At 45.9% G+C, this 11,913-nt stretch overlaps 1 protein-coding gene across 3 annotated transcripts in view; it reads right to left on the reverse strand.

Annotated features, from left to right (window-relative positions):
* Positions 1 to 11,913, reverse strand: part of LOC122541385 (PHD finger protein 1-like) — a 42,966-nt gene that overhangs the window by 19,205 nt on the left and 11,848 nt on the right. For 2 of the 3 annotated variants that reach the window (XM_043678112.1, XM_043678113.1), the window contains exons 2-5: positions 11,687 to 11,852; positions 8,178 to 8,386; positions 5,796 to 5,877; positions 29 to 124 (exon numbers count right to left, since the gene is read on the reverse strand). In XM_043678112.1, the coding sequence (XP_043534047.1) occupies positions 29 to 124; positions 5,796 to 5,877; positions 8,178 to 8,354 (355 nt within the window). In that variant the 5' untranslated portion in view covers positions 8,355 to 8,386; positions 11,687 to 11,852. The remainder of the gene's footprint in view (positions 1 to 28; positions 125 to 5,795; positions 5,878 to 8,177; positions 8,387 to 11,686; positions 11,853 to 11,913) is intronic. The other variant, XM_043678114.1, reaches the window with a different exon arrangement.

The raw sequence follows: 11,913 nt of genomic DNA on the forward strand, positions 1-11,913 counted from the left end.
CATTCCCCCCCCTCCCCTCCCCCCTTACCTTGCTTACACTTTGCACAGTTTACAACCTTGTTGCCCGGGCCGGTCGTGTCGTCCTTGCACAGGCAGCAGATGTGCTCAGTCCCAGGGATCGCAGCTGGAACCAAACAGAGAGTGTCACACCGTGAGGGGCAAGCGAGTGCGCGGGCAAGCTGGTGCTGCACTGGGCAGCGGCACTGGGTGACAGCACAGAAAGGCAAGGTCGCTGGGTATCGATCACACAGAGTAAAGACGGGTTAGTGAGCCGCTGGCACAGAGAGCTGGCTCAGAATAAGACATGGCAGCCATAACAGAAGGCTCAAAATAGGGCAGGACCCAATATCAAATATCCCTGGGATTGTTCAGCGAGGGTGTACGTGTGTGTGTGTATATACAGACCGCATTATAAGAGGAGTTGTATACTGTGTGTATGCGTGTGTGTATAACAGATTATGTTATAATGGGAAAAGTATAGTGACGGTGTGCATTTAATAAGGCAGACAGTGTATAGCAGACTGCGTTATGATAGGGATTATATAGTGAGGCAGAATGTGTATAGCAGATTGCACTATAACAGGGATTGCATAGTGAGGGTGCGTGTGTGTATATAATAGACTGCATTATAACAGTGATATCATGAGTGTGAGATACTGCATTGGAGTGGGGATTGTATAGTGAGGGCGTATGTATAGCAGACAGCATTATAACAGAGTGACATAATGATGGAGGGTGTATATAGCAGATGGCATTATAACACAGTGATATAATGAGGGAGCGTGTCTTTAGCAAATGGCATTACAACAGAGTGATATAATGAGGGAGCATGTATATAGCAGACGGTATTATCACAAAGTGATATAATGAGGGAGCGTGTATATAGCAGATGGCATTATAACAGAGTGATATAATGAGGGAGCGTGTATATAGCAGACGGTATTATAACAGAGTGATATAATGAGGGAGCGTGTATATAGCAGACGGCATTATGACACAGTGATATAATGAGGGAGCGTGTATATAGCAAATAGCATTACAACAGAGTGATATAATGAGGGAGCGTGTATATAGCAGACGGTATTACAACAGAGTGATATAATGAGGGAACATGCATATAGCAGACAGCATTATAACAGAGCGATGAAATGAGGGAGCGTGTGTATAGCAGACAGCATTATAACACAGTGATATAATGAGGGAGTGTGTATACAGCAGACGGTATTATAACAGAGTGATATAATGAGGGAGCATGTGTGTAGCAGACGGTATTATAACAGAGTAATATAATGAGGGAACGTGTGTATAGCAGACGGTATTATAACACAATGATATAATGAGGGAGCGTGTATATAGCAGATGGCATTAAAGCACAGTGATATAATGAGGGAGCGTGTTTATAGCAGACGGCATTAAAGCCCAGTGATATAATGAGGGAGCGTGTATATAGCAGACGGTATTATAACACAATGATATAATGAGGGAGCGTGTATATAACAGACGGTATTATAACACAGTGATATAATGAGGGAGCGTGTATATAGCAGACGGCATTATAACACTGTGATATAATGAGGGAGCGTGTATATAGCAGATGGCATTAAAGCCCAGTGATATAATGAGGGAGCATGCATATAGCAGACAGCATTATAACAGAGCGATGAAATGAGGGAGCGTGTGTATAGCAGACAGCATTATAACACAGTGATATAATGAGGGAGTGTGTATACAGCAGACAGCATTATAACAGAGTGATATAATGACGGAGCATGTGTGTAGCAGACGGTATTATAACACAATGATATAATGAGGGAGCGTGTATATAGCAGATGGCATTAAAGCACAGTGATATAATGAGGGAGCGTGTTTATAGCAGACGGTATTATAACACAGTGATATAATGAGGGAGCGTGTATATAGCAGACGGTATTATAACACAGTGATATAATGAGGGAGCGTGTTTATAGCAGATGGCATTATAACACAGTGATATAATGAGGGAGCGTGTATATAGCAGACAGCATTATAACACAGTGATATAATGAGGGAGCGTGTATATAGCAGACGGCATTATAACACAGTGATATAATGAGGGAGCGTGTATATAGCAGACAGCATTATAACACAGTGATATAATGAGGGAGTGTCTATATAGCAGATGGCATTAAAGCCCAGTGATATAATGAGGGAGCGTGTATATAGCAGACGGCATTAAAGCCCAGTGATATAATGAGGGAGCGTGTATATAGCAGACAGCATTATAACAGAGCGATGAAATGAGGGAGTGTCTATATAGCAGACGGCATTAAAGCCCAGTGATATAATGAGGGAGCGTGTATATAGCAGACGGTATTATAACACAGTGATATAATGAGGGAGCATGTATATAGCAGACGGCATGAAAGCCCAGTGATATAATGAGGGAGCGTGTATATAGCAGACGGTATTATAACACAGTGATATAATGAGGGAGCGTGTATATAGCCGACGGCATTATAACGCAGTGATATAATGAGGGAGCGTGTATATAGCAGACGGTATTATAACACAGTGATATAATGAGGGAGCGTGTATATAGCAGACGGTATTATAACAAGTGATATAATGAGGGAGCGTGTATATAGCAGACGCTATTACAACAGAGTGATATAATGAGGGAGAGTGTATATAGCAGACGGTATTATAACACAGCGATGAAATGACGGAGTGTGTGTATAGCAGACGGTATTATAACAGAGTGATATAATGAGGGAGCGTGCATATAGCAGACAGCATTATAACAGAGTGATATAATGAGGGAGCGTGTGTATAGCAGACAGCATTATAACAGAGCGATGAAATGAGGGAGCGTGTATATAGCAGACGGTATTATAACACAGTGATATAATGAGGGAGCGTGTATATACAGACGGCATTATAACACAGTGATATAATGAGGGAGCATGCATATAGCAGACAGCATTATAACAGAGCGATGAAATGAGGGAGCGTGTGTATAGCAGACAGCATTATAACACAGTGATATAATGAGGGAGTGTGTATACAGCAGATGGTATTATAACAGAGTGATATAATGAGGGAGCATGTGTGTAGCAGACGGTATTATAACAGAGTAATATAATGAGGGAACGTGTGTATAGCGAACGGCATTATAACACAGTGATATAATGAGGGAGCGTGTATATAGCAGATGGCATTAATACGCAGTGATATAATGAGGGAGCGTGTATATAGCAGACGGCATTATAACACTGTGATATAATGAGGGAGCATGTATATAGCAGACGGTATTATAACACAGTGATATAATGAGGGAGCGTGTATATAGCAGATGGCATTAAAGCACAGAGATATAATGAGGGAGCGTGTATATAGCAGACGGCATTAAAGCCCAGTGATATAATGAGGGAGCGTGTATATAGCAGACGGTATTATAACACAGTGATATAATGAGGGAGCGTGTATATAGCAGACGGCATTAAAGCACATGATATAATGAGGCAGCGTGTATATAGCAGACGGCATTATAACACTGTGATATAATGAGGGAGCGTGTATATAGCAGACGGCATGAAAGCCCAGTGATATAATGAGGGAGCGTGTATATAGCAGACGGCATTAAAGCCCAGTGATATAATGAGGGAGAGTGTATATAGCAGACAGTATTATAACACAGTGATATAATGAGGGAGCGTGTATATAGCAGACGGCATTAAAGCCCAGTGATATAATGAGGGAGCGTGTATATAGCAGACGGTATTATAACACAGTGATATAATGAGGGAGCGTGTATATAGCAGACGGTATTATAACAGAGTGATATAATGATGGAGCGTGTATATAGCAGACGGCATTATAACACAGTGATATAATGAGGGAGCGTGTATATAGCAGACGGTATTAAAGCCCGGTGATATAATGAGGGAGCGTGTATATAGCAGACGGTATTATAACACAGTGATATAATGAGGGAGCGTGTATGTAGCAGACGGTATTATAACACAGTGATATAATGAGGGAGCGTGTATATAGCAGACGGTATTATAACTGTGATAACATTGGTGCTGGACCCCTTGCGCCATTAAGGATTAACAACGAAACTTGCTCCTGTTTTGGAGCTTTTCCACTAACAGGAATCACATCAGCCCCAGAGTAATTATGTGGTAACGTCACTACTCGGTGTAGTAACGATAGGCATGAAAAATCCATTAACTAGTGTGCAGAAAGACAAGAGTTAATTAAAGCCTTCACCCCCAAGGATTCATCAATAGTTTAGTAAGAATTCTCATTTGACGAAAATAGCTCTGAAGTAAACAACTTCAACTGTTTATATGAAGGACTGTTTTCAAAGGAGTCAGGAATGGATGTATCATGAGACCTTTAACAGTGATGGGATTTTGATAAAACATCACATGTAAAGTAAAGCTGATTTGACCATACATCAAAAGACACTATATCGCTGAGCCAATTTCACGCTCTTTCCAGTATTTAACAAAGACCACTTGGTAGTATAGAGCTCCAATGTTACTGGAGAGAGAGAACTTGTTGACCAAGATTTGCAGCTGCCAATCATCAGGACGATTGCGAGAACACCAATTTTCACACAACCACAGCGACTTGGAACACAACAGTGCGAAGGATCAGGTGGAACTGCACAAAACACTAGCCGGGCCACAACTGGAGTATTGCATGCTCGTCTGGTTACCATGTTATGGGAAGGGCGTGACTGCATTACAGAGGAGATTTACCAGGATGATGCCAGGGCTGGAGACTTCGAGAAAAGATTGGACAGGCTGGAGTCGTTGGTCCTTGGAGCAGTGAAGGATGAAAGGGGGCCGGATGTAGGTACCTCCAGTCCTGCGTTTCTTCGCTATGACACAACCTCAGTCCATCAGCATTGATTCACCAACCAGAGACCTCTCCCCCCCCCCCTCCCCAATTGTTGTGAGGGTTTGAAATTTGGCATTCTTGCATTTGTCCTGATGCAAGTTTATGAGGAGTGCAGACAGGATGGATAGGAAGGCAATATTCCGATCAGTAGAGGGGCCAATACCCTGGGGCATCCATTTAAAGGAAGAGGCAGAAGGCTAAGAGAGAGTCAGGGAGAATTTACTTTCACCCAAAGGCTGAACGGAGATGGAAGCTCTCTGCCCAAAAGCACGGCTGGATCAGAGATTCTTGTAATGTCAGGCAGCCACATGTAGATAGTCACTTGCATTACCATAATGTCCAGGGGACTATGGGCCTAAGCCTTGAAAGTAGGATTAGTGTTGAACAGATCTTTGACTGGCATGGACATGGTGAGCTGAATGGCCTTCTCTGAACGTCCATGGGTCTAATCTCTACCACAGGAGAGAAAGGTGCTGATTACTCGACAGTCAACTCCGATTGGCTGCATGGTAGCTATGGAGAAACATGGACAGCTCCAGGGAAAAGACACTCGAGAAGCCTTCAGTCCTGCGTTTCTTCGCTATGACACAACCTCAGTCCATTAGCATTGATTCGCCAACCAGAGGCCTTCCCTCCCCCCCCCCCCCCCCTTTCAGTATAAATTGTTACGATGGTTTGAAATTTGGCATTCTTGCATTTGTCCTGATGAGGGAAAGACAAAAAAAAGCCAAAATCAGCCATGTGGCTCTTTCTCTGTCTCTCTCTCTCTCTCTCTCCGGTAATATCCGCACTCTGTTTGGTCAATTCAATTGGTAAGGTGTCTGAATTTTGCTCAAAGTGTGTCACTGTCAGCAAAAAGCAGGAGAGCTGACCAACAGCTGGATATCAGTCACTCCGATACTCACAGGGATAGATGTCTTTCCACATGACCCAGAACTCAGAGTTGTCCTCGAACCTAACAAGACAGATATGCTTCCACCGGTCCACCTAAAACAGCCAGGGAGAAAGAGAAAGTGAGAGAGGAGCTATCAGGTACGATTCACAGACCGAACAATGTCAGCATGAGCTACTCCCTTACAAAGTTCCACTTTCCACACAAGGGAATGAGAAGCAGAAGATACACGTGGATTAAAGAAATGCATTTGAGCCCCGTCCATTATTGCAATCCATCGATCCCACCTTCCCTCGCTCAGGGAAGAAAGGCCATAAAGCCATCATTGACAACCTCTCCAGAACAGAATTGTGGGTCTACCAGAAATGGACTGCAACAGTTTGTGAAGGAAACTCACCGCCACTTTCTCAAGGGGCAATTAGGGAACGCTGGGCCAGCCAGCGATGGCCACATCTCTTAACAGTTGTACATACGTGTGGAGAATGTGAGCAAGGTTTTTAATGAATACTTTGTCCCTGCCTTGACAACGGAGGGGGTCAAAGAGATTAATGTGAATATCAGATGGAAAGTAAGCATTACGACAAGGGAATTATTGGATGGAATGGCTTCTTTGAAGGTGAATAAGTCACCAGAGTCGGATGAATTGTATTCCTGGTTGTTAAAGGAGGCCAGGGAGGATATAGAGAGGGCTCTGAAGATCATTTTCCAATCCTCACAAGACCTAGGCCTTCCTCCAGAAAGCCTTTGATGAGGTGCCACACAGGAGGCTGCTGAGTAAGATAAGGGCCCAGGATATCAGAGGCAAGATACTAGCATGGACAGAAGCTTGGCTGTCTGGCAGAAAGCAGAGAGTGGGGATAAAAGAGTCCTTCTCAGCATGGCAGCTGGTGACAAGTGGTGTTCCACAAGGATTGGTGCTGGGACCACAACTTTTCACTTCACACATTAGTGATCTAGATGAAGGAACTGAGGGCGTTCTGGCTAAGTTTGCAGATGACACAAAGTGGAGAGACAGGTAGCATTGAGGAGGCAGGGAGGCTGCAGAAGGATGCGGACAGGTTAGGAGAGTGGGTAAAGAAGGGCTAGATGGAATACAATGTGGGAAAGTGGAAGGTCATGCACTTTGGTAGGAAGAATAGAGGCATAGACTATTTTCTCAATGGGGAGAAAATTCAGAAATCTGAAGTGCAAAGGGACTTGGGAGTCCTAGTCCAGGATTCTCTCATGGTAAACTTGTAGGTTGAGTCAGTAGTTAGGAAGGCAAACACAGTATTGGCATTTATTTTGTGAGGACTTGAATATAAAAGCAGAGATGTACTTCTGAGGCTCTCTACAAGCCTCTGGTCAGACCACATTTAGAGTTTTGGGAGCAATTTTGGGCCCCATATCTCAAGGAAGATATACTGGCCTTGAATCAGGTCCAAAGGACGTACACGAGAATGAATCCAGGAATGAAACGCTTAACATCTGAAGGATTCTGGGTCTATACTCGATGGAGTTTCGAAGGATGAGGTGGGGGGGGATCGAATTGAAACTTACAGAATACTGAATGGCCTGGATAGAGTGGATATTGAGAAGGAGAGACTATGACCTGAGGGCACAGCCTTAGAGTAAAGAGAAGACCTTTTAGAATGGAGAGAAGGAGAAACCTCAGCCAGAGAATGGGGAATCTATGGAATTCATTGCCTCAGAAGGCTGTGGAGGCCAGGTCATTGAGTACATTTAAGACAGAGGTAGATAGGTTCTTGATTGTTAAGGGGATCACAGGTTATGAGGAGGAGGCAGGAGATTGACGTTGAGAGACTTATCAGCCATGAGCGAATGGTGGAGCAGACTCGATGGGCCGAATGGCCTAATTTCCTCTCACATCTTGCCGCCTAATGCTGGCAAATGGGACCAGGTCAGATTGGGATGCCTGACTGGTGCAGACGGGACATACTGAAGAGTCTCTTTCCCTTCTGTCTGACTCTACGACCCATTCAATCTTTTCCCAATAGTGTGATGTAACGTCATGGTTGTTCTTTTGAGTTTGGACTTCAAAACAGTGACACATGGTCTTTGGATTCTTTTGCCATTTTTAACAAAAAAAACATCACGAAGTCAGAGAGCCTCTCTGTAACTGTGACCTAATCCAGCGTGCGTCAAGCAGCAGGTGCCGGTCAACCCCGTCACGTCATTGGAACCCAACGCTTACACTGTGGGGTTTATGACAGGTTAGAGTTAACACTGAAGGCCGTTAGTTGGCGTTCAGCTCAGAGTAATCAAGGCTTGATTTTAGCTGACAAAACCCAGACACTGGACACTTCCAGGGCTGTCGGAAGCAAACCTGACTCAGATCAGAAGTTAGTACCCCAACCCGCCCCACCCAACACCAGCACAGCCAAACCGCGCTCACCTTTCGGATGTTTCCCAGGTAGAGCAAGCCGTCAGTCCAACGGGCCAACACATCCTGACCCTCCCACAGATGTGCCTTGGCACCGGCGCGGCTCGCCCGTCCTCTCGGCTTGCTCGCTGATGCCCAGGGGCTGCTTCGTTTGACCTTCGAACTTTTCCCCACAGGCCCACCCTCCATAGTCTTTGGCAGGAGGTGGGGTGGGCCGTTATCTAGAAGAGGTGGGAGTGGGGGGAAGCAGAGAGGAATTTTGTCAGAGAGAAAAGTAACGAACAACACTTTGCGAGAGGAAGACGCGTCAGAACTATAGCGGGTGGGGACTGGCTTAAAGAGGTACATCCCCTTGGTAATGGAGAACTCTACCTTTTGAGGGAGGGAATTCTGAAGACATGGAAAATAAAGTGCTTCCTCATCGCTGTTTGAAATGGGCCGCCCCTTATTTGTAAACTACGACCCCTAGTTCAAGGGTTCAGGACGTTCCATCTCCACTCCAGACCCCTTCCACCACCAGCAGATCCATTAGGATCTCTGGCCAAGTGGGAAGACCATGACGTCAGAGCAGTGCCCAGAGGACAGGCTAATGCTCTGTAGACACCGGTTCAAATCCCAGCAGGGCACCGAGTGGGATTTAAATTCAAATCAACAAATTCTGGAATCTGAACTTACTGTCCGTCACCTGATCCCGAAACCAGGGAACGTCCAAAGAACTCAGTCTGCTTGACAAATGGGGTAAGAACATGAGAATGAGGAGAAGTAGGCCATTCAGCCCCTCGAGCCTGCTCGATAGTATCACGGCTGATCTCATCTCAGCCTCAGCTGCACCTTCTTGCCTGCTCCCCATGACCCTTCAACGTTGTCCTCTCTCACTCTGATTAAAACGTGACTCCAGACCCACAGCAATGTTAAGGGATCTCTGTAAGTGGTCCGGGCCCCAAACTCTGGCCTCGCCCACATCCCATGGAAGATTAAAGTAAATAGAATGCACAAACACCTCGGGTGGATGTAGTGCCAATTCGATTTGACCTTGCCGAGTGAGGGAGCCTTGGGATGGGTGCTAGTCTGTGGTTTCAGCCACTGCAGCCTGACATTGAACTGAGGTTAATATCAAATAAGCACATATCCTCATCCCAACCATCAGGATACAGCTAAAATCCCAACCCCTCCCCTTGTCAACTCGTACCGAGGGCGGCACGGTGGTTAGCACTGCTGCCTCACAGCACCAGGGACCCGGGTTCGATTCCAGCCTCAAGGCGACTGTCTGTGTGGAGTTTGCACATTCTCCCAGTGTCTGTAGTGGGTTTCCTCCAGGTGCTCCGGTTTCCTCCCACAATCCAAAGATGTGCAGGTTAGGGTGAGTTGGCCGTGCTAAACAGCCTATAGTGTTCATGGATGTATAGGCTAGCTGCATTAGTCAGGGTTAAATATAAGATATTGGGGGGAGGGAAATGAGTCTGAGTGGGTTGCTGTTCAGAGGGTATGGGTGGACTTGTTGGGCGAAAAGGGGCCTGTTTCCACACTGGAGGGATTTTATCTACCCAGGAGCATGCAAAATATTGCAAGTCTCCAGCTGGATTGAGAACACTGGAGAATCCTTGCAACCCATTCCTGATTTGAAGTCAACCTCTGAAATTCCTTTAAAAACTGAGAAGAGAAATGAGACCATCCCATCTAATTACCTGCCAAAGAAAATGGTCAAACGCCAAGAGTCATCAAAAAACACAAAAACCTCAGGCACTCAAATGTCGTCTGATACAGCTCCCTTCCCCAGTCTGGCCGAGGGCTATGGCAATCAGCAATAAATGATGGCAGTCTGTTTTGTGAAACTTGTCCCATTCCACTTAGAATGTGTTGTGAATCATTCAACAAGATATAATCACAAACATTTTACCTGTTATTCCCTGTTGCTAACTGCTCTCCATTCTACTGCTGATTACAGCATGGGGAAAATCAAGGTTTGCATCTGTATAGCACCTTTCCTCAACCACACTTGGGAGTAAGACTTGCATAGGTTTGTGCACAGCCAATTCCCACAAACAGGACGTCGGCTGGGGATAACATACTGGCCGTAATGTGAGGGGGAACTGCCCAGATCCTCTTCAAAGTAAAGACGATTTACATTTAAGCGAGGGGGCAGATCCCCTGCACATGCCCAACTTAACTGTTCCCAGGGACATCATGGGGTTAAATACAGGGTAAACCTCTCCCTCCATATGCACTCCCAGGACAGGGACAGTACAGGATTAGATACAGAGTTAAGCTCCTTCTAAATTGTCCCCATCAAACACTCCCAGGACAGAGACAGCACAGGGTTAGATACAGAGTAAAGCTCCTTCTACACTGTCCCCCATCAAACACTCCCAGGACAGGGACAGCACAGGGTTAGATACCGAGTAAAGCTCTCTCTACACTGTCCCCCATCAAACACTCCCAGGACAGGAACAGCACAGGGTTAGATTCAGAGTAAAGCTCTCTCTACACTGTCCCCATTAAACACTCCCAGGGCAGGGACAGCACAGGGTTAGATACAGAGTAAAGCTCCTTCTATACTGTCCCCCATCAAACACTCCCAAGACAGGGACAGCACAGGGTTAGATCCAGAGTAAAGCTGCCTCTTCACTATGCCTGAAAATGTGTTGCTGGAAAAGCGCAACAGGTCAGGCAGCATCCAAGGAGCAGGAGAATCGACATTTCGGGCATGGACCCTTCTGTTTGAGAACGTGGCTGAAGAGTTCTGGGCAGAGGAGATGACCTGGGGTGTGCAGTGAGAGAGGGACTCACTGCAATCCTTGTAGAGGGAGGAAGAGAGCTTCTTCAATGAAGGCATCCTTGCAAGAGGATTCGCAGTAGGTTAAAATCTTCTAGAAGGGCTCACGCCGGAAACGCCGATTCTCCTGCTCCTTGGATGCTGCCTGACCTGCTGCGCTTTTCCAGCAACACATTTTCAGCTCTGATCTCCAGCATCTGCAGCCCTCACTTTCTCCTACACTATGCCTATCAAACACTCCTAGGAACAGGGACAGCATGGGGTTAAATACAGAGCAAAGCTCCCTCTACACTGTCCCAGCTTGTCTTCATCCAATGATAGAACACTGCTCCACTCCACACAATAGGCCGCTTCCATCCAGAGACAGGACATAATCTTAGCAGATTTGTACAGACCTTGATGCCCCAACGTGACAATTACTGCGTGATTATTAGTTACTTCCCATGGGACACTGTGAGGGCTGCAAAGCAATTTGTTTGGCAAAAGCTCTTCACCACCTTTAACACACGGCAAGCCAGTGTGGAAGCAGACAGGCAGTTGGAGGGACTGACCTTTCCAACTTACCCTTGTCCAAGGTGGGACGGTGGGAGGGAGCGAGTGAGACTATTTGGGCAACTTAGGCAAAGTGTTGACCCCAAGGACGGGCCAAATAGCCTCTTGCGCAACAAGACTCTCTGGTACGCAGGGCAACTGGTTGACATCTAGTGACGCGATTACATGACATGCCAAGGGACAGAAGGACACTTACACTGAGTTGGGGATCCACTGGGTTAAAAGAGGGGATTCGCTCGAGGTCCAATGAGGTTCTGTCTTCCCTCAGGTTGGCATCTAGCAGCAATTTTCCTGCAGGGTACGCAGTGCGGATCTTGGCACAGTGGGCACATTACGTGGTACAAACAGGGATGTCCTCAGAGCTGTGGTGAATAAACAAGGTCAATAAACAAAGTGGGAGTGTAGACAAGGAAGAGGGCGAGA

This window comes from Chiloscyllium plagiosum, chromosome 37, assembly GCF_004010195.1.
Source record: "Chiloscyllium plagiosum isolate BGI_BamShark_2017 chromosome 37, ASM401019v2, whole genome shotgun sequence".
In the NCBI taxonomy this organism is placed as follows: Eukaryota; Metazoa; Chordata; class Chondrichthyes; order Orectolobiformes; family Hemiscylliidae; genus Chiloscyllium; species Chiloscyllium plagiosum.